Here is a 24,654-nt window from a genome sequence, read left to right on the forward strand (position 1 = left end):
TTTTAATTATGTAAGTGTATCAGGTAATAGCTATGAATTAATACCTTATTAAAAAGTAGTCACTATTTGTTCCTGCTGGCATTATGTATTTCATAAAGATCTGCTCATGGAAGTCATTTGAGTGCCTAAGATCCTCATCTTCCTGAAATTCCTGAAGACTTGTTAATATTGCTGACAGTGGACAGGACATCAGCCAGCACCACGTATCTTGTCACCTGAAAGTCACACAGTCGCTCTATGTTCTCTCTGAGCAGTCACACAGCTTTTAAGTCATTGCTCACTAAATATGGTGAAACTTAAAATGAAAATGATACTTTTGATCCAGTATTATTTTATGTTCATTGTATTTTTATCTCCTCAGCGAAGAATGCAAAGACTACCATAAATTCATTAAACAAGACTGCTCTAAAATCAAATACTGTGATAATGAAGGGGAAAGTGATTTTCCTCAGAAGAATGTAGAGCTGTGAGGAAACAGCTTGTTGTTGTTGTTGTTGTTGTTGTTGTTGTTGCACGTTTCAACAGCTGCCTGCCCAGTCTTTTGGTCTGAAGCCCTTTAATAGTGACGGCATCCGTACAATTTTGAATGTTTATGAAAACACTTTGAGTTTAGTCCTTACAAGTAAGTACGACTTAAACTAATGTGAATGCCCAAGCACTGCATTTTCTTTAAATAATACAATGATGTTTTTCAGTTTATGTACATATTGACAACTGAATTTCTAGCCATGTTAGCTGTGGTTTTTCTGGTTGAGTCTCAACTCTAGTACACCCCAGAGAAAGATGCCACATAAGAAAGGGTAGGTGACAAATATTTATTAGGCAAATGGTGTGAAGCAGAGACATTTAAGTTCATACCTTTGAGATAAAAATATTATTACCATCATTAACATCTACTATCATCTTTTTATTTTATTTATAATACATTCCCTTATTCATAAATTATAGAGGTGTAGTTAATAAAAATGATTATACATATAGAGTTTGTCCATTAGCAATTTTAAAATTGGAATGTGCTACAGTTCTTTCAGTTTAGAGACCAAGTCTTGAATTAATTGTTATCCTTAATAAATCAGATAACACATTTCCTTCCTTCCTTCCTTCCTTCCTCTTTCTTTCTTTCTTTCTTTCTTTCTTTCTTTCTTTCTTCTTTCTTTCTTTCTTTCTTTCTTTCTTTCTTAATATTTACTTATTTTATTTTCCACATATACATGTTTTACATGCATGTACATCTGTGCACCACTTGCTTGCGATATCAGAGAAGGCAATAGATTCCTATAACTAGAGTTACTGATGGTTATGAGCCAGCATGTCTTTGCTGAGAATCTAGCCTAGGTCATTTGCAAGAGAAAAACATGCTCTGAATCACTGTGACATCTTTCCAGCCTATGAACTGGAACTTAAAAAAAAAAAAAAAAACAGAACACCAGTGTGCAGCTACTGTAACTGTAAGTTGGTGGGACAATCATATGTTTGGCTCTGGCAATGAAATTGAATCTATGTCTTTACTAGATAAAGCTTTTTTGTTGTTTTGTTTCTTTGTTTGTTTGTTTGTTTTTCAAGACAGGTTTTCACTGTAGTTTTAGACCCTGTCCTGGAACTACCTCTTGTAGACCAGGCTGGCCTAAAATTCACAGAGATCTGACTGCCTCTGCCTCCCAAGTGCTGGAATTAAAGGCTTGCACCATCACCACCCGGCAATAGATAAAGCTTTTTAAGAACAAACATAATGTATATATGTAAAATGTACGATTTTTGTTGGCATATTCATGGGGATGTTATAGCGTGGTCTCATTTACTGACTTCTGAATTATTTCTATATATTCATGCATGAACATATATATGGAATATAAAAGTAAATGTGAAAATACAATTAGGCACTCTTTCTCACAAGAATCTTAGTTGGTATAGTTTTCTAGTTCTCTATTACAGAGTTGATTTTAAAAATAACAAATTATGCTAATTTGATAAAAATCTTTAAAGATAACCAAGTTAAATAACCAACAAAAGCACCGAAGCTAAGACTTTTTGTTGAAATTATAAAAACTGTCTCTGTCTTGATGATGTATGATGACAGTGGAGCCCTTCATTTCCACTGCATGGGAAGGAATCTCTTTTAAAACAGAGATTCTAAAACAGGATCACTATGTGGTCATCTTTGTCACAATGTGTTGAAAGCAGCCTTTGTCTTAGTGTCACATGCTCTCTCTTGTTCGGGGCTCTTAGTTCCACATCTTCAGCTGTATTTACCTGTGTAAACTACAGATATCAGGAAAGCAAAATGGGGCCATGGTCAAGATGGTGTTGATCTTTGGTAGCAAAGGAGAGAAGAATAACAGGGTACGATCGATCTTATCAGGAAAATGGGAAAGGGTGGGCTCCTTATCAGGGAGGAGGGAAGTACATATAGAAGGAGGTGGGAGGAAGGTACAGGGGAGTAAGCAGGAGGCCATTGATTTGATAGGGAAAATGAGAAAATGGAAGATTATAGTTAAAGAGGAGGTTATATATATATATATATATATATATATATATACAGAAGATGGAATAGGTAGGTAAAGTAACATGGAATAGATTAAAAACACATAGGAATCATACTATTAATGATTTACCATCCACAACTGTTCTGCTCTGAAAAATAAAAATAAAAATATAACATTTGTTTTGATAGCTGAATGTTAGTTCTTTAAACCATAAGTAGAGTTCACACAAGCTTTAAGTGGGATGGGAAGTAAAATGGGAGACATCTAGGAACATTCATAACAGTAATGGTTACACAATTAATAGGTTGTGGAAAGTGCACTAATGGGCTCCAACTGTATCATTGTCTTTAATTCCAGATTCTGGGGTGGTGAGTTCATTGAAAAATAAAAATAAATAAATGAATTAAGACAACAGCCCACTGATTAAATTGTGGATTGTCATGAATTATCAAATCCGATTCCATCAGAATAATGATTGAAAATATGGATAGTTGTAAATTTGAGGTTATTAAAATTATAAAATATAAAACTGACTCACCTCACTCTTTTGGATTTCTTTTGTGATTTCTCCCCAGAACAATGTAATTCTTAATCAGTTGTACAAAATTATGCTCCTCTATTCTCATCACTGATGTTTCCAGTATTAACTATAAAACAAGGCATTGTAAGTCAAATCAGTAGAATTCAATTTCTAAGGCATGAGGTCTAGGTGCAATACAGGCACATGTAGGTGCATTCTGTGTTGGATGTGGCCGAGAATGCTGTATATCCAGGGGATATATTTAGGGTACATGAAACATAGACCAAGTCTAATGTGGAACTTCAAAAATTAAAGAGATAGGTTAATCAAGAAAAAATAGGCAAAAGAGAATGATGATACAGACATACTGACCAGTGAAACAAAAGTTTGGTGAATACTCTTTTATTTTTTCGGATATTTGAAATAGGTTTCCACAATCCTCTGTACTGGAATCTGGTGCCCTCTTGGGGAGGATACCTGGTCAGTCTTCCTCATCAACTTAGACAAAGAAACCCAATATGGGCAAGGTCAACAGAACCACCACATATGGGATGCTCACGCATGCTTCAGCATTGCCAGGACATAAATGTAATTTTTAAATTTCATCTTCTTAAGTTGAACAGAATTTCTACGTATGTCCTCAGTAAGGATTATCCTTAATTTCCTATCTGGATTTGGAGTCCTGGCCAATATATTTCTCCTTGTTTTCTACACTTTCATAATTCTGTGTCACAGACCTAAGCCCACGGACATGATCTCATGTCAACTGACCTTCATCCACATAGTGCTGCTCATCACTGGACCGGATATTTGGCTTTGGGACATATTTGAGTCACTAAACATTGATAATGACTTCAAATGTAAGACAACTTTTTATATAAATAGAATGATGAGAAGCCTCTCCATCTGTATCACCTGCCTCCTGGGTGTGTTCCAAGCTGTCACTATCAGTCCCAGTTCCTCTTTGTTGAACAAATTTAAATATAAACTTAAAAAGTACATGATTTCTGCTTTCTTATTTATTTGGTCTTTCAACTTGCCATTCACCTGTCACCGAATAATCTATTCTGGTGCTTTTACCAATGTGAGTGAAACCAAACAGATGAAGGCCACCAAATTCTGCTCACTCTTTTCCATGAACCACATCATCAGGGCACTGATTTTAACAGTGGCAACCTCCAGAGATGTATTTCTTGTAGGACTTATGCTGGCAACTAGTGCATACATGGTGATTATTTTGTTCAGACATAAGAGGCAACATAAGCATCTTCACAGCCTCAGCCACCTGAAAGCATCTCCTGAGAAAAGGGCCACCCAGACCATCTTGCTGCTGGTGGTTTTCTTTGTGGTCATGTACTGGGTGGACTTCATTATCTCATTCACTGCAATTTTGTTACGGATGTACGACCCAGTCATCCTGAGTATTCAGAAGTTTGTGATGAATGTCTATCCCACAATTACTCCTTTGATACAAATCAGTTCTGACAACAGAATAATTAATATGCTGAAACACATGCAGTCTTTGTGCCACCATATTTTCAAATGGAGATAATTTTTCTCATTTTTAATAAAATGATTTATTATTTTTTATATTTATGAGTATTGTGTCAGCATGTATACATGTGTGAATTACTGGTGCCACAAGGTCAGAAGAGGCCATTTTCCTTGCCCCTGTGAGCTGGAAATACAGACAGATGCTTGTGAGGCTTCATTCTGGTGCAGACACAACTAATTTTTCCAAAAACTTATTCTTCTTAAACTCTGTAAGAGCTAAATTAGCAAACCAAGATTCTTAATAAATTAAATAAAATTTGGGGTATTACACATGGACATTCTTGTGATATTTTTGCTGCTAAGAGCTATAGATTTTTTAAATTCACTGCATATTATGTGTTGAAATTTCCACAGGAGTTCTCTTAGTCTCTGCTCTTTACTTTACATCATAAATGTTCCCTGATGCTGAGGTAACTCAAAGAAAGTTCCTTGCTGATGCTGACTTTTTACATTATTCTTTAAGGGAATTTATTCTACTCTCGACCATAACAAATAATTTAAATGTCCTATTGCAGCTTTAATACCCTTTCCTATGTCTAGTTTCTCTGGATCCACAAAAATACTGTGAATTAAATTTTGCCTTTTTACCACAGTTACTTAATGAGTCTTATATGAAAATTCCATGTGTCTGTACATTTGCACTTCATCAATACTGACATATTATTAGTAAAACAAAAAATGTTTATAAATGATGTACAGTGTGATTTTTCTGTACATGTGTATGCATATGTGTGTACACAGATGAATGTGTGCGAATGTGTATGTTGAGGACAGGAGACAGCGTTTGCTGTTTTTCTTCAGAAGGCACTCACCTTGGTTTTGATAGTGTCTCTCAGTGACATGGAGTTTGCCAAATAGGACAAGATGATATCCCATGTATTCTCTTTCTCTGCCTCTCCAGCTCGGGATTACAAGTGTGCAACATCATACTTCACTTAGTTTTTTTCTTTTATTGATAATAAAAATAAAACCTACTCCTTTTTTTCATACAATATACTCTCAATAGACTTTTTCCTCCCTGTCACTTATTTCCAGAAAAGCTGAGCTTTGGTAGTGAAGGAAATCAGAGAAAACAGAGATCTTGTGAAGATGTCATTGAATTAGGAAACAAATCACAACCCCAGATAGCAGCATAACTTGGCAGCTTTGACCACATGTTTCTAGCTTTAGATGAAGGTTAGAAGAAAGGTTATGGAATCTCCCTCTGTGACTGAGGGAAGCTGCTGAGGCCAGGGACAGGTGATACTGCATGGAGGCCTAGAGAGGCCATTGTGTGAAGCTGTGAAAGTCAATCCTGGATTGCCTCAGTGGTCGCAGCTTGTTGGAGATGCCAGAGTCATGTGATACTTGCTGAGGAAAGCTGCTAACAGGGTGTAGATCCAGCCCAAGTGAGAGAAGCGTGATGTGTTTTTGATCTTAGCCATTCTGACCATTTTGGTGCAAGATGGTAGCTCAGAGTCATTTTGATTTGGATTTCTCTGATGATTAAGGATGTTGCACAAATCCTTAAATGTCTTTCGGCCTTTTGAGACTTTTCTGTCGAGAATACTCTGTTTAGATCTGTACCCCATTTTTAACTTGATTATTTTATACTTTGATGTCTAGTTTCATGATTTCTTTATATACTTTGGAAATCAGCTCTCTGTCAGATGTGGGGTTGGTGAAGATCTTTTCCAATTTTAGACTGTTGTTTTGTCTTATTTATGGTATCCTTTGCCTTATAGAAGATTTTTAATTTCAGGAGATTCTATTTAAATTGTTGCTCTTAGTGTCTATGATGCTGATGTTATATTATAGGAAGTGATCTCCTGTGCCAATGCATTCACAGCTAACTCCACTTCCTGTTCTAATAGGGTCAGTAAACTTGGATTTATGTTGAGGTCTTTGATCCACTTGGACTTGAGTTTTGTACATGGTGATAGACAAGGATATATTTGCAATGTTCTACATAATGACATACAGTTATGCCAGCACCATTGTTGAAGATACTTTCTTTTTTCTATTGGATAGTTTTAGCTTCTTTTTCAAAAACCAGTTATTCATACATGTGTGGTTTAATGTCAAGGTCTTCAAATTGTTTCCATTGCTCCATGTGCCTGTTGTCTGTTTTTATGCCAAACCAGATTTTTTTTAACTATGTCTCTAAGTAGAGCTTGATGTCATGAATGGGGATGTCTTTGGAAGTTCCTTTATAATTCAGGATTGTTTTAGCTGTCCTGTGTTTTTTATTTTTCCATATGGAGTTGAGTATTGTTCTTTTGAGTTCTGTGTATGATTGTTTTGGGATTTTGATGGGGAGTTCATTGAACCTGTAGATTGCTTTTGGTAAGGTTGTCATTTTTATTATTTTAATCCTACCTATACAAGAACATGGGAGGTATTTCTGTTTTCTGATATCTTCTTCAAATTCTACCTTCAAAGACTTAACATTCTTGTCATTTTGGTCTTTCAATTGTTTTGTTAGAGCTGCTCCATGATATTTCATATTATTTGTGGTTATTGTAAAGGGTTATGGTCTCTGAATCCTTTTCTGCCTGTTTATTATTTGTATACAGGAGAGTTACTGTTTTTGTTCATTGTTTTTAGTTAATTTTGTATCCTGCTATATTACTGAAGGTATATATCAACTTTAGGAATTCCAGGGTAGAATTCTTGGAGTCACTTATTTCATCTGCAAATAACATAACTTTAAGTTCTTTCTTTCCAATTTGTATCCCATTTATCTTCTTTTGTTGTCTTATTGCTCTAGCTAAAATTTTGAGTATCATATTGAATAGAAGTGGAAATATTAGACAACCTTGCCTTGTGCTGGATTTCAGTGAAATTACTTTGAGTTTCTCTTCATTTAATTTGATGTTGTGCTGCTGGTTTACTATAAACTGTCTTTGTTAAGTTTAGGTTTGTTTCTTGTAACTTCTATGTCACCAATACCCTTATCATGAAGGGGTGTTGGATTTTTGTCAAAGGCCTTTTCAGCATCTAATGAGATGATTGTGTGATTTTTTTTTAGTTTAGTTACATGGTGGATTACATTGACATATTTTCTATGTTAAACCATACCTTCATATCTGAAATAAAGCCTACTTGATCATGCTGGATGATTTTTTTTTGATATGTTCTTGGATTACATTCACTAGTATTTTATTGAGTATTTTTGCATCAATGTTCATGAGGGAGACTGTCCTGTAATTCTATTTCTTTGTTGAATATTTGCATGGTTTAGGTATCAGGGTAACTGTGGCCTCATAAGAGAAGTTTGATAATGCTCCTTGTGATTCTACTGTTAGGAACAACTTGAAGACTCTTGCTATTACCTCTTCTTTGAAATTCTGGTGGAATTCTTTGAAGAGTTCTCCTCCTTCCTCTCCTCCTGTTCTCTCCCCCACACCTCCCTTCTACCTGCCCCCCATCCACTCCACCTCAATCTCCATTCCAAGAGTGTAGGCCCTTATATGGAAGTCAACAAGGCATGGAAAATCAAGTTAAGACTGGACTTTGCTCCTCCCCTTTGCATCAAGGCTGAGCAAGGTATCTCACCATAGGTAATAGGTTCAAAATGCCAGTTCATGCATTAGGGACAAGTTCTGGTTCCACTGCTAGGGGCCTTATAATCACATCAACTTACACAGCTGTCACCAACATGTATGGGCCTAGGTTGCTCCCATGAAGACTCCCTAGCAGTTAATCTAGAGTCCATAAATTTCTACAAGCTCAAGCCAGCTGTCTCTGTGGGCTTTCCCATCATGATCTTACTCTACCTCCTTGCTCATATAGTCCCTTCTCCTCTTCAGCTGTATTCCTGGAGCTTGGCCCAGTGCTTGGCTATGGATTTCTGCATCTGCTATTGTAATGATGAGGCAGGCAGGCCTGCTTTTCATCCAGCCCGACTCCCACATGGCTAGCTTTACAACCGAAATAGCAACACACAAATTGTATTCATCTAAACACTGCTTGGCCATTAGCTGTAGTCTCTTACTGGCTAACTCACACATCTTGATTAACCCATTTCTAATAATAATCTGTGTAGCACCACGAGATGGTGGCTTACTGGGAAAGATTCAGCATGCCTGACCTGGCAGCTGGCTCCATCACATCTGGCTCACTTTCCTTCTTCCCAGCATTCTGTTCTGTCTACTCCACCCACCTAAGGGCTGGCCTATCAAATGGGTCAAGGCAGTTTCTTTATTAACCAACGAAATCAACACAAACAGAATACCCTCCCACATCATGCTATAAATAATCTTCTTGATGTGTTCTTGGATTTGCTTTGCAAGTATTTTGTTGAGTAATTTGCATCAATGTTCATAAATGAAATTGTCTGTAATTCTGTTTCTTTGTAGAGTCTTTATGTGATTTTGGAATAATGATAACAGTGGCCTCATATAAAGAATTTTGTAGACTGAAGATCCATCTGGAGTGGTGAGTGTGTGGCCACCCATCTGGTCAGTCCTGGGAACTGAGTACAGACTCCCTCCAATTCCCTAAACGTTTCTTGCCATCCAGCAGGGTGACTCCGTAGCTACTGGCTTTCTCTATTTACCCCATCCCATCTTGCCCTCAAGCACTCCTTTCCATCTGCAGGGTCCTAGGATCTCCCAACTCAGACTTCTTCAGGGTCTGGGAAGCCAGTGGTGGGTGCTTCTTTGTTCCACATGACACTGCCCCCCCTCCCCCCCGCAGCCTACCCTTTTGTCTGCAAGGTTCTTGACCCAGCAAGAGGCACCTGTTCCTGTACTAAGGAGATCCATCTGGAGTGTTAAGTGTGTGGCCTCCTGGCTGGATGGTCCTGGAATGGAGTACAGGCCCCCTCCAATACCAAAATGTTTCTGGCTATTCAGTGGGGAGTCTCCCAACTACTGGCTTTTTTTGTTTACCCCATACTATCTTGCCCCCAAGCACTCCTTTTCATCTGTGGGATCCTTAGATACACCAGCACAGCCTGCTTGAAGGTGGAGGAGATCTGAGAGCAAGCTCCAGTGCTGAGGGGACCTAAGAGAGGGAAGACCAAGAAAAACCCCCAAGTAAACAGTCAGCCACAGCAAAGATTGGACCAAGACGCCAAGACTCTCCTGGCCACATTTGAAGGAAGAGATGGGCAGGTGCCAATGCAAGAATTTCTCCAACAACCTGAATAGCAACATGATAACACCAGAATCCAGCTAACATACAACAGGAAGACTTGAACACTCTAATCCAGAAGAAGTAGAAGATATTGTCTTTGAATATAACATTTTGAAAATGATGGAGACCCTTAAACAGGATATGAAATAATCTCTTAAAGAAATGGAAGAGAGGTCTGTAAGGTCCTTAGCCCAGGAAGAGTTCCTGCTCCTGCACTGAAGCTATCCACCCAGAGGAGTGCGTGGGCACCTGCCTGGCTGGAGGGGAGTGCAGGGCACCTCCAGCTCTTGCTGCAGGGGCTTCTTTGTTCCACACAACTCTCCCTTCCCCCCAAATTCGTCCTTTTGTCTGCAGGGTCTTTGGACCTCCAGGAATCCCTGTCCCTGTGCTGAGGACAGCCATTCAGACTGGTGAGTGGGTGACATCCCAGGGTGGGGCAGAATGTCCGGGAAAGAAGCACAGGGCCCCTGCCTACCCCAAGTCTACCCTAATGTCTGCGAGGTCCTTGGCCCAGGAGCAGTTTCTACTCCTTCACTGAGGCTATCCACCCAGAGGGGTGAGTTTACACGCGCCCACTCAGAAGGGAGTGTAGGACACCTTCAGCTCCTGTTGCAGGGGCTTCTTTGTTCCACACAACCCTCCCCTCTCCCCAAGTTCACCCTTTTGTCTGTGTGGTCCTTGGACTTCCAAGAGTCCCTGTGCCTGTGCTAAGGAGAACCATCCAGACCGGTGAGTGGGTGCCATCGTGGGGCAGGGAAAATGGTCAGGGAAAGGAGCACAGGGCCAGTCCAAATCCTGCTTCAGGGGCTTCTTTGTTCCAAATGACCATGCCTACCCCAAGCCTGCCATATTGTCTGCGAGGTCTTTGTCCCAGGAACAGTTCCTGCTCCTGCACTAAGAGGATCCACCCAGAGTCAGTCACAGCATAGATAGAACCAAGACACCAAGACTCTCCTGGCTGCATTTGAAGGAAGAGATGGGCAGGCATCAATGCAAGAATTCCTCCAACAACCTGAAAGGCAACATGACAATACCAGGTTCCAGGGTTCACACAACAAGAAGATTTAAACACCCTATTCCAGAAGAAGTAGAAGAAATCGACTTTGAAAGTAACATTATGAAAATAATAGAGGACCTTTAACAGGATGTGAAAAACTGCTTAAAGAAATGGAGAAGACAAACAAAAGGTAGAAGAAATGAATAAATCTCTCAAAGATACCCAAGAAAACCAAGATAAAGCAATCAAACAGGTAATGGAAACAGTTCAAGACTTGAAAAATGAAATGGAGGCAATGAAGAAAACAGAAATCGAGGGAAGGCTGGATATGGCAAGTCTGGGTAAATGAACAGGAACTACATGGACAAGTATAACCAACAGAATACAAGAGATAGAAGAAAGAATCTCAGACACTGAAGATACTGTATAGAGGAAATAAATTTACTGATTAAAGAAAATAACAAATACAACAAATTCTTAACCCAAAACATCCAAGAAAACTGGAACACTGTGAAAAGACCAAACCTAAGAAAAATAGGGGTAGAAGAAAAAGAAGAATTACAGCTCAAAGGGCCAGAACATATATTCAACAAAATTATAGAAGAAAACTTTCCCAACCTAAAGAAGGATATTCCTTTGAAGGTACAAGAAGCATACATAACACCAAATAGACTGGATCAAAAAAAGCATCCCCTCGCCATATAATAATCAAAACATACAGAATAAAGAGAGAATATTAAGAGCTACAAGGGAAAAAGGCCAAGTAACATAAAAAGGGAAACCTATCAGAATTACACCTGACTTCTCATTGGAAACCATAAAAGTCAGAAGGTCTTGGATAGATGTGCTGCAGACACTAAGAGACCATGCATGCAAGCCCAGACTACTATACACAGAAAAGCTTGCATTCACCATTTATGGAGAAAACAAGATATTCCAGGACAAAAACAGATTTAAAAAATACATAGCCACAAACCCAGCCTTACAGAAAATACTAGAAGGAAAACCCCAAACCAAGGATGCCAACACCGATAATAACACAAGCATCTAAAAACCCTCCACCAGCACAACTCAAAGAAGGGAAACATACAAACACTTCCAACAGAAAAAAAAAACAGGAGTTAGCAATCACTGGTCATTAATATCACTTAATATCAATGGACTCAAATCACCTATAAAAGGACACAGGTTAAGATAATTGATGCAGGAAGGTCATTTGTCAATAAACAAACTGCCTTGGCCCATTTGATAGGCTACCCCTTAGGTGGGTGGAGTGAACAGAATAGAATGCTGGGAGGAAGAGGAAGTGAGCTCAGACTCGACAGCTCTGCTCTCTGGAGCAGACGCCATGCACCATGCTCCCCTCTCCCCGGCAGATGCGATGAAGCTCTGACCCAGGATGGACGCAGGCTAGAATCTTCCCGGTAAGCGCTCCTTGGGGTGCTACATACATGAACAGAAATGGGCCAAGCAGTGTTTAAAAGAATAGAGTTTGTGTGTCGTTATTTTGGGGCATAAGCTAGCCAGGCAACCATGAGCCGGGCTGTGGGAAGAGGCCCGCAGCTCCCCACTACAGATAATGGATAGGAAAACAGGATCCAAAATTCTTCTGTTTACAAGAAAAACACCCCAACCTCAAAGATAGACACTACCTCAGAGTAAAGGATTAGGAAAAGGTTTTCCAATCAAATGGACCAAAGAAACAAGTGGGTGTCACTATACTAATATCTAACAAAATTGATTTCAAAATAAAATCAATCAGAAGAGATGGAGATGGACCCTTTATATTCATAACAGGAACAATTAATCCAGAGGTAGTCTCAATCCTGAATATCTACACCTCTAATATAAAAGCAGCAACATATGTAAAATAAACATTACTAGAACTCAAAACACAAATCAAAACCCACAAACTAATAGTTGGAGATTTCAACACTCCTCTATCACCAATGGACAGAAAGAAACTTAACAGAAAAATAGGAGAAAAAACAGATGTAATGAATCAAATGGACGTAATAGGTATCTATAGAACATTCCACCCAAACAGAAAAGAATATACCTTCTCTGCATCTCATAGAACCTTCTCAAAAATTGATCACATAATTGGTAACAAAGCAAACATCCATAGATACAAAGAAGTTGTAGTAACCACCTGTGTACTATCGGATCACCATGGAATAAAGTTAGAATTCAACAATTCTAGCCCCAGAAAGCCTACAAACTCATGGAAACTGAACAGTCAACTACTGAACCACCCCTGGGTCAAGGAAGAAATAAAGAAAAAAATTAAAGTCTTCTTTGAATTCAATGAAAATAAAGACACAACATACCCAAACCTATGGGATATTATGAAAGCAGTGCTAAGAGAAAAGTATAGCACTAAGTGCCCACATAAAGAAAAGAAAGAAAGCACACATTAGAGACTTAACAACACATCTGAAAGCTCTAGAAAAAAAGAAGCAGACTCACCCAGGAGGAGTAGAAAACTGAAAATAATCAAACTGAGGGCTAAAATCAACAGAATAGAAACACTGAAAGCAATCGAAAGAATCAATGAAACAAAAAACCTGGCTTTTTGAAAAAATCAGTAAGATTGACACACCCCTATCCAGCTAATCAAACAGCAGAGAGAGAACACACAAATTAATAAGATCAGAAATGAAAAGGGGGACATAACCACAGACACAGAGGAAATTCAGAGAATCATTAGTTCTTACTACAAAAGCCTGTATGCCACAAAATTGGAAAATGTAAAAGAAATGGACACTTTTTAGATAAGTATTATATAGCTAAATCAAATCATGACCAGGTGAACAATTTAAATAGACATGTAAGTCTTGAGGAATTAGAAGCTCTCATCAGAAACCTCCCTACCAAAAAAAGATAGTTTTAATGCAGAATTCTAACAGAACTTTAAAGAAGAGCTAATACCAATACTCCTTAATGTATTTCACAAAATAGAAACACAAGAGTCATTGCCAAACTCCTTTTTTTCAACAAAGATTTGAATATATTTGAATATATATCATTTGATGATAATGGATAAAATAACATGACATGTTCATGGAAAGGCAAAATTAATGCTGAGAACATATATATTACCAAAATAAATTAACAAAATTAATGTAATACTTATCAAAATTTCAAAGTTTTATTCCCCAGATTTAGAAAAAAATCAAGAATTTACAAGGACCTAGAGGGATCATAAATAAACCAAGTTTTTGATACATTTTGATTTGATTTTATAATTAGTTATAAAATTAGTTAGTTATAATTCTAACTCTCTTTCTTAAAGACAAAAATCTAGTTCTGCCAGCACTATTTCATAAGTATGCTCATCTTATTTCCAAAATACATTTTTGTCTCATTTGTCAAAATTGAGTGGGCATAGATTTGATGTTTCATTTCCTAGCTTTCTAATTTATTTCATTGGTCTGCCTGTCTATTTTTGTGCCAATACTGGGATATTTTTTTCTTTTTATCACTGTAACTCTATAGGATAATTTGAGTATTTCAATGATCACCCACATATATCCTATCCTTCGGCAGTGTGCCAAACTCCTTTTATGAAGCTACTGTTACCCTGATACAAACACCACACAAAGACTCAACCAAGAAAGAGAACTACAGGCCAATCTCACTCATGAACATGGATGCAAAAATTCTATAAAATATTGGCAAACTGAATCCAAGAACACGTCCAAAAAATTATACATTATGATCAAGTAGGATTCATTCCAGAGATTCAGGGCTGGTTCAACATATGAAAATCTATCAATGTAATCAATCATATAAATGAACTGAAAGAAAAAACATATGATCATTTCATTAGATGCTGAAAAAGCATTTGACAAAATTCAACATCCCTTTATGATAAAGATCTTGGAGAGATTAGAGATAAAAGATACCTAACTATAATAAAAGTAATATACAGCAAGCTAACAGTTAACATCGAATTAAATGGAGAAAAACTCAAAGCCATCCCACTAAAATCAGAAACAAGACAAGGCTGTCCACTCTCTCCATACCTCTTCAATATAGTGCTTGAAGTTCTAGCAATAGCAATAAGACAACATAAGGAGATCAAGGAGATTTGAATTGGAAAGGAAGAAATCAAACTTTCATTATTTGCAGATGACATGATAGTATACATAAACAACCCCAAAAATTCTACCAAAGAACTCTTACAGCTGATGAACACCTTTAGTAATGTGGCAGCATACAAGATCAACTCCAAAAACTCAGTTGCCCTCCTATACACAAAGGACAAAGAAGCAGAGAGGGAAATCAGAGAAACATCACCTTGCACAATAGACACAAATAGCATAAAGTATCTTTGGGTAACTCTAACCAAGGACATCAAAGATCTATTTGACAAAAACTTTAAGTCTTTGAAGAAAGAAATTGAAGAGCATACCAGAAAATGGAAGGATCTCCCATGCTCTTGGATTGGGAGGATCAACATAGTAAAATTGGCAATTCTACCAAAGGCAATCTATAGATTCAATGCAATCCCCATCAAAATCCCAACAAAATTCTTCACAGACCTTGAGAGAACAATAATCAACTTTATATGAAAAAACAAAAAACCCAGCATAGCCGAAACAATCCTATACAATAAAAGTACCTCCAAAGGCATTACCATCCCTGACTTCAAACTCTATTACAGAGCTACAGTAATGAAAACAGCTTGGTATTGGCATAAAAACAGAGATGTTGACCAATGGAATCGAATTGAAGACCTGGATTTTAACCCACAAACATATGAACACCTGATTTTTGACAAAGGAGCTAAATTATACAATGGAAGAAAGAAAGCATCTGTAACAAATGGTGCTGGCATAACTGGATGTCAACCTGTAGAAGAATGAAAATAGATCCATATCTATCACCATGCATAAAACTCACATCCAAATGGTTAAAGACTTCAATATAAATCTGACCACACTGAACCTGAAAGAAGAGAAATTATGAAGCCGTCTGCAACACATGGGCACAGGAGACCACTTCCTATGTATAACCCCAGTAGCACAGACAATAAGAGCAACAATGAATAAATGGGACCTCCTTAAATCAATTCCATACACAGAGAAAAAAAAACAGAATCCAGGGGCAAGGAGCAGAACCCAGAAGCTATACATGGCAAGGAATTGCTCTGGGGACTGTAGCAGTTGTGCGTATGTGCATTGTGAAATTTCCAAATTGCCACACGCAGCAAACTCCACTGTGACAGGAATCCTAAAAAAAAAAACTGCTTAGGCAAAAGCAAACCTATCTGGGCAATGGAACAGCCAGACCATCCACCTGGTAGACATAGAGTTTAAATCCACATGGGCACCAAGTGATGACTGATGAACAGACGTTTAAGAGAAATCTCACACTAGCTCAGAATTGAGAAATAGATATTTATTTAGGGCAAGAAATTGTTCTCGCCTTGACTGTTTGATGTTATGCTGTATGAATTGGACATGCAGGACACACAGAATAATGACTGTTGAACTTGCCTAAAGAAGGTAAAACAGTCCTTTGGGGTTCTTGCTTCATGAAAGAGTTTGCCAGACTTTCTGCAGAACACAGAAGAAAGTAACTAACTGCCATTATAAGCAGAACTATCTTTGAAATTTTATGTTTTGTGGAAAAATTATAGAAGAGATTCTATTGATTATTTAGGCTATAAAATAGATTTGTACCACTGAGTAGAACTCTAAAGTATATATGTGCCACACCTTCTTTATCCATTCTTCTATTGAGGGACATCTAGGTTGTTTTCAGGTTCTGGCTATTACAAATAGTGCTGCTATGAACATAGATGAACAAATGCTTTTGTAGTATGACTGGTCATCTCTTGGGTATATTCCCAAGAGTGGAATTGCTGGATCCTGAAGTAACTTGACTCCCAGTTTCCTGAGAATGTGCAAGACTGGTTTCCAAAGTGGTTGCATAAGTTTGCATTCCCACCAACAATAGATGAGTGTTCCCCTTACACCACAACCTCTCCAGCATAGGCTATCATTGGTGGTTTTGATTTTAGCCATTCTGACCAGTGTAAGATGGTAGCTCAAAGTTGTTTTGATTTGCATTTCCCTGATGGCTAAGGAGGTTGAGTATGACCTTAAGTGTCTTTTGGCCATTTGAACTTAAGTTAAGAATTCTCTTTTTTTAATTTTTATTGAAAATTTCCACCTCCTCCCCTCCTCCCACTTTCCTCCTCTCCAACCCTTCCCCCTCCCTCTCCAGTCCAAGGAGCCATCAGGGTTCCCTACCCTATGGGAAGTTCAAGGTCCTCCCTGCTCTTCCCAGGTCCAGGAAGGTGAGCATCCAAACAGAATAGGCTCCCACAAGGCCAGTATATGCAGTAGCATCAAAACCCAGTGCCATTGTCCTTGGCTTCTCCGTCATCCTCCACCATCTGCCACATTCAGAGAGTCCAGTTTGATCACATGCTCTACCAGTTCCAGTCCAACTGGCCTTGGTGATCTCCCTTTAGGTCAGCCCCTCTGGCTCAGTGGGTGGATGCACCCCTCATGGTCCTGAATTCCTTGCTCATGTTCTCCCTCCTTCTGCTCTTCATATGGACCATGGGAGCTCAGTCCAGTGCTCCAGTGTGGTTCTCTGTCTCTATCTCTATCCATCACCAGATGAAGTTTCTATGGAGCACTGGACTGAGTTTCCAAGGTCCAGTTGAAGAGTAGAAGGAATGAGAATATGAGGAAAGAGGTCAAGACCATGAGGGGTTCATCCACTGAGGCAGTTTTTCTGAGCTAATGGGAGCTCACCAACTCCAGTGGGATTAGGAAGGAAAAAGCATAGGACCAAGCTAGTCCCTCTGATTGCGGTTGACAGTTGTATGGCTTGGGCAGACTGAGGGGCCACTGGCAGTGGCATTGGGTCAAGCAGAACTAGGACAGGAAAAACCAAACTGAATGCTTGAAGAAAGAAGGTGGAGTTAGGTCAAGCCATGTAGCTCTGCCAGAGACAGATGCCAGAACTTTGCCTGGTAAGCCACAGCCATGTGATGATACAAAGACTGGTAGAAATGGGTTAAATTAAGATGTAAAAGCTAGCCGATAAAAAGCTAGAGCTAACGTGCCAAGCAGTGAAATTTGTGTGTTTATTTCGAGGCTGAGCAGCCAGAAAAAAATCGAATGGCCACTTCCTACATCCACATACCAATAGACACCTGATTTTTAATGAAGAAATGAGAAATACACACTGGAAAAGAAAACATTGTCTTCAATAAGTGGTACTGGTCAAATTGGATGTATGCATGTAGAAAAATGCAAATAGATCCATACTTGTCAGACTGTGCAAAACTCTACTCTAAATGGATCAAAGACCTCAACATAAGGCCAGATACACTGAACATTACAAAAGAGAAATTTGGGAATAGTCTTAAGCCTAATGGCATAGGAAAAAAAACTTTCTGAGCAGAACACTGATTACACAGACACAAAGAAAAATAATTAATAAAGGAACTCTCATGAACTAAAACCTTTCTGCATGGAAAAAGTTAACTTCATTTAGAAAAATTTGAAACCTACAGAATGAGAAAAGATTTTTACCAATTGCATATCAAATAGAGGGCTAATGTCCAAAATATATAAATAACTCAACATGTTGACATTAAGAAAACAAATAATACAATTTAAAAGTAGGGTACAGATCTGAACAGAGAATTTTCAAAGAGTAAAATCACTTGGCTAAGAAGCACTTAAAAAACTTTTCAACATCCCTAGTCATGAGGAATATGTAAATTAAAGCTACTTTTAGGTTTTACCTTATATCAATCAGAATGGCCCAGATGAATAACACAAATAACACTTCATGCTGGCAAGATTATGGAGTAAGGAGAATGCTCATCCATTGCTGTTGGCAGCACAGACTTGCCCATTTACTATGGAAATCAGTGTGGGAATGGAGCAATTTCAATATTTAGCTATACAACTGTCAGGCATATACCCAGAGAACATTTCATCCTACTATAGAGGCAAATGCTATTCATAATATCCAAAAATTGGAAACAACCAGATGTCCATTAACAGATAAAGAATAGAGAAACAGATAGAGAAGAGAGAAAATGTGGTATATTTACATAATAGGATATTACTCAGCCATGGAAAGTAATGAAAATTGCAGGTAAAGAGGAACTAGTAAAAGTAATTCTGAGTGAGGTAACACAGACTCAGAAGGACAAACATGGTCTGTTTCCTTATATTTGGATTTTAGTTATTATGTCATTGATAAGCAAGTCATGATCCATATAGACAAGGAGGTTAGGTATAGAATTAGGGAACAGTAGTGGGGGACTCTCACTAGGAAGAGAAAATAGATTAGATAGTTATGGATAGACGAGGTTTGAGAGGGGGGTTGAATGGGGAAAGGAAATGCAGGGAGGGACAAGTAAATCTAAGGAACACTTAAGGGATCATGTGGAAAACAATAGAGCATAAGCTTTCTAAAGTACATACAAATAAGAAAGCAATCACATCACAGAATAACAGAAGGTCCTAGTGGTAACTCACATCATCAACAAACAAACAGTTTTTATAATTTTGATCAACAGTCTTACCTTTCGTGCCTATGTTAGTTATTTGTCCCAGTTACCAATATCACTATTTTGTCAAATTACTGTAATTCAGTACTTTCAAACAGCTTTGTGATAAATAAATAGAAGACCACTACACTTACTCAGATTCCTGAGACAGAAGAGCACCCAATTAAATTGATGAGTTCACTTGTATATTCCACACATATAGACGGATGCATGAATGTATGTGCGGATATAATGCAGAAGTTAATGTGTGTGATTCTCCCACCAGCGTACATATACAGTAGCTTCACAGGGGTGTTCTGTTTATTTAAAGTGCCAAAACACAACTTGGAAAATAGTTCAGTGGTTCAAAACATATTTTACTCTTGCAAAGGACCTGGATTCGATTTTCAGCAATGATTTGGTGGTTCATAACCATCTTTAACTTCATTTCTGCAGGTTCCATTTCCCTCTCTGACTCAGGCATGCAATTGGCACATAGACACATATGCAGAAAAAACTCATATATGCAAAATAAATAAATCCTAAAAATAAATATTAAATAAATAAATAAAAGCTCCAGGATAGCATTTAATTCAAACCTTTGCCTCCAAACTGAAAGAATGGTAGTTCAATTCTGTTTTTCAAATTGCAACTGTATAAACTATTTATGGAAAATAACTTTCATTAATTGTACATCTATATCAATATAGTACATGCATTATATTTAATACAAAAGATGATAATACCAAGTAAAAGGTAGTAATATAATTTTTTTCCTTAGCACAAATATATGTTCTATAATCTGTATATTTCATATGCATTGATTTGTAAATATCTATGACTTATAGAAAATCATGCATCTCCTAAATCATCATGTGTCATTTTTCTGTGGAGTTCACTCTGGCTGACACTTAACCAGAAAAAAAATTGTATCTGCCATTTATAGAAACTGAACTATTAACATATAAATGCAACGAGAAAGAATATTTGCTTTACTTGAAAAATAAATTGCAGTGCTGGGGGCTTTATGTCAGTTTCAGCTGCAACATTTAGTTGTAAGTACTAAAACAGGGGGTGTGACCATAAACATTCACCATATGCAGAAGCCATCACTATTAAGTTGATCCAGACCTAGAGACCAAACAGTCTACAGGCAGCTGTCTGAGGAGATGTGCAACAATAAAAACCTAGGGCTGCTACGTGGATACATAGCTCTACATTCTTACAAAAAAATCACTTTATCCCTTAATTATCACAGTATTTGATTTTAGAACAGTCTTGTTTTAAGACTTATGGTGATCTATGTATTCTTGCTGGAGAGTTAATAACGTAATGAACATAAAATCATACTGGATCAAATGTATCATTTTAATTTTAAGTTTACCATATTTAGTGATCAATGACTTAAAAGCTGTGTGACTGCTCAGAGAGAACATAGAGTGATTGTGTGACTTTTAGATTGCAAGATACATGGTGTTGGCTGATGTACTGTCCACTGTCAGAAATATTAACAAGTCTTCAGAAATCTCAGGAAGATGAGAATCTTAGCCACTCAAATGAGTTCCATGAGCAGATCTTTATGAAATACATAATGCCAGCATAATAAATAGTGACTGCCTTTTAATAAGGTATTAATTTATAGCTATTACCTGATACACTTACATAATTAAAATGAATACGTTATTATTTATGAAATTAAATTTAGCTCACTGGCAGCTAGAAGCACACAGACGCTCACTAGAACTTTACAGTCTCACAGTTTCCAGCCAGTTCCCCTGCGATGAAGCAGCAGCAGCATTGTCACTGCAGAGCCTGTGGGGAAGCAGTCGGACCAGAGCTCAATCATAGGTCACATGATGTGAAAATGTTCATTGGAAGAGTCTCTCTCTCTCTCTCTCTCTCTCTCTCTCTCTCTCTCTCTCTCTCTCTGTGTGTGTGTGTGGGTGTGGGTGTGTGGGTGTGTGTGCATGTGTCTGTGCATATGTGTCTGTGTGTATGTGTCTCTGTGTGTGTGTGTGTGTCTGTGTGTGTGTTTGAAATGACTACCGGGACTAAGAATAGATCAATAGCATATTGTGTGTTGGAGCTGATCTCATGAATATGTGTACAGCATTTGAGTGAAACTGAGATTTTTATCAAATATGTTTGTGAAATAAGGAACTTTAAGGAAAATGGAGGGTGTGTCCTTTGTTTTCTGTGTGACTTGATCAGGTCAATAAGGGTCCTGTATTCATTGCATTCTGCAAAACAGATTGAAAATTAAGTAACACTTGCAAACAGAAACTCATGTTTCCATCATCTGTTTTTGTGCTGTTCATAATATCTGTTCAGTTACAAAATGACATTTACCTGCATAGTTTGTTCCATTCCTTAAACAAATTCATAATTGTATATTTTCTAATTTCCACTGTAACATTGTTGTATATTTGTGGGTCTGTAGGTTGCTGTCTCGACCTGTAGTTCAGACTGGCTTTATTAGACTCACAATGCTTGTGAATTAGACTTCAAAGTGCTGAGATCACAGCCGTGTACCACCATGCCTTCCTTCACTTTCCATGTATTCTCTCATATACATTAGTAAGTGATTTTGTAGCAATATAAAAATGGACTCAAGACATTCAGCAGTTAAACTTAAATTTACTTGGAATTTTTTATGAATGTGTATTTTAATGAGCAATTGTATTTTCTAATGAACTTGGAGATTTTGACTTTAAATAATTTTATACTATTCAATAATTGAAATTACTTTCTCACTGCTAATGAAAATATTATTCAATATTGTATCAGTCTCAATGTTACAAAGTTCAGTTTAGAAGACTTGGTATATTAAACTTAACTTATTTTAAATAAAACACCCAATATGCAACTGAATTTTTCCAACTTTAAACAATGTTAAAGACCATTTTATGGTTTAGTAGGACACAAGCTGAAACATTTCTCAGAATGCTTAAGTATATGCAAATTTAACAGAACATAAACTTACTGATAAGTTTTATATCAGTTAATATTTGTTGTATATTTCTGTCTGAAGTATCATATACATAAATGATGGTCAGTTAACTTGAGAAATATAGTAAAATGACAAAACAAAGTAGTACCATTAAAATGTAATTTATTATTATCAATGTACACCTACAAACAAATATCTGTCTGTGTTTTGATTTTCACCCTTTAAGTTATTTCAGGCTTTTATGAAAAGAATGAAAAACTAAGACATTGGGCATTACTAGCTGGAATCATGTTCTCAGAAAGATTAGAGAACATACAGGAAAATCCATAGTCAGATATGATCGCTTAAATATTCCATTTGGGGTCACTTTTTCATATGTACTAGTATATATTCATTGTAAAACTGAAGGATTTCTTGACATTTCATTCAATATATAGCATCCATTGATTATCCTCACCTTGTAGCCTTTCCTGTCTCTCTCTCTACACTTCTGCTAGGCCCTGTCCTCTCCAGTAGCCCCACCTTCTACTGTCACACCTACTATAGTCAGAGGTCATAGTAAATGCAATTTATGTTCTTTTACAAATCATTACACTGAGGTATTATGTCTATAAGCATCTCTTGTGCTTGTTTATGACACAGTGTAGCTCAATAGTAGAAATTTAAGCAGATTTTTCTCTAATCATTTCATTACAGAAAATCCAGATTCACTCACAAGCTGCTTACAACTCTCACTATTAATGAACAGAAAAACAAACTCACTCACCTGGCTGGGCCTTTGATAAACGCCATGTAGAATGAGGCTCTAAAAGTCAGTTGTAAGGAAAAAATGCCATCAGCTCATCTCCCTCTAGAAAAATAATTTTCATGTTGTCAGTAGAGGGCAGTTCTGACCTTGAAGTTGTTAGAAAGTGCAACTATCAAATGGGAAAGTGAACTTTAACAATTCCAGGAAAACAGTGCAGTAGGAACAGCTGAGTTCTGTGTTTCCCGTGTGTGAGCTATTCTCCCCAGGCCCAACATGTCTGTGTCCATTAGCTGATCCCAGTCTTTGTGAACAAAAGTAAAATAAAATTATCCTATTTTTAAAAAGTAGAAAAACAATTTCATTTCCCCAAGGTATCCTTTCTACTTCCAAAACATTCCTGGTAGCCTCCCTACTTACTTGACAGTATCTTCTGGATTTCATCTAGAAATTAACAGCACTTTTGCTAAAATTAACAAAATGTTGAACCACCCATGTAACCTTTGATCTACAGCCTATTCTGTCTGTCAGATGTGCTTGGGTAAGGGTGAACTAGAGACTTTTTAACAGAACGTACAGATGTGAAGTGGTGTAGCTGTATTATCAGCAGATTCGCTGGGGAGGGGGTGACTGGTAATGAACCTTGTAGCATGATTAATAAAAACTCAGACACATATTGGTGTTCAACCTGAAGGTCAGAAAAGCAAAACAGCCAGCCACTGGTATACCCTGTAAAAATGTTCACTTGCACTGGTTTAATAACATGCTGACTGGCCAGTAGCCAGGCAGGAAGTATAGGCAGGATGACAGGAATAGGAGAATTCTGGGAAGAGGAAAAGTCATTTTGCAGTCATCACCCAGACACAGAGACGCAAGATGAGAATGCCTCACTGACACAAGGTACCATGCCACATGTCTAACACAGACAAGAATTATGGGTTATTGTAAGATATAAGAGTTAATTAATAAGAAACCTGAGCTAATAGGCCAAACAGTTTGTAATTAATGTAGGCCTCAGTGTGTTTCTTTGGGACTGAATGACTGCAGTACCAGGTGGGACAGAAATCTCTGTCAACACACTGGCTCTTACTTCTACCTCAGTCTGAAATGATGATCCTGCCTCTTTGAACATTTATAGAAGCCTAGCAAAGTATACATAGTCTATTTTTTCCTAAATTTTTGATTCATTCTTTATTTGCTATTTCATAATTCAGAGTAGTATGATTTTTTATAATGTATAATCATTTCTTTTTTATGTATTTATTAAAGATTTCTGCCTCCTCCCCGCCACCGCCCCCCATTTCCCTGCCCCAATCAAGTCCCCCTCCCTCAGCAGCCCAAAGAGCAGTCAGGGTTCCCTGCCCTTTGGGAAGTCCAAGGACCTCCCACCTCCTTCCAGGTCTAGTAAGGTGAGCATCCAAACTGCCTAGGCTCCCACAAAGCCAGTAAGTGCAGTAGGATCAAAACCCAGTGCCATTGTTCTTGACTTCTCAGCATTCCTCGTTGTCCGCTATGTTCAACAAGTCTGGTTAAACCATGCTTTTTTAGACCCAGTCCAGCTGTCCTTGGTGAGTTCCTGAAAGATCATCCCCATTGTCTCAGTATGTGGGTGCACCCCTCGCGGTCTTGAGTTCCTTGCTCATGTTCTCCCTCCTTCTGCTCCTGATTTGGACCTTGGGATTTCAGTCCGGTGCTCCAGTGTGGGTCTCTGTCTCTGTCTCCTTTCATCGCCTGATGAAGGTTAATATCCT

At 37.8% G+C, this 24,654-nt stretch overlaps 1 protein-coding gene across 1 annotated transcript; it reads left to right on the forward strand.

Moving 5' to 3' along the window:
• The first annotated feature begins 3,637 nt into the window (after positions 1-3,637).
• LOC130884996 (vomeronasal type-1 receptor 90-like) lies at positions 3,638-4,555 on the forward strand. Its single transcript, XM_057786391.1, has one exon. It carries the CDS (start codon positions 3,638-3,640, stop codon positions 4,553-4,555), a length of 918 nt encoding a protein of 305 aa, XP_057642374.1.
• Positions 4,556-24,654: the final 20,099 nt, after the last annotated feature.

Source organism: Chionomys nivalis, chromosome 1 (assembly GCF_950005125.1).
Source record: "Chionomys nivalis chromosome 1, mChiNiv1.1, whole genome shotgun sequence".
Classification (NCBI taxonomy): Eukaryota; Metazoa; Chordata; class Mammalia; order Rodentia; family Cricetidae; genus Chionomys; species Chionomys nivalis.

What these genes read in the sequence shown, in the direction of transcription:
- LOC130884996 (XM_057786391.1), top strand. Translation starts at nt 3,638, where the DNA reads ATGTCCTCAGTAAGGATTATCCTTAATTTCCTATCTGGATTTGGAGTC.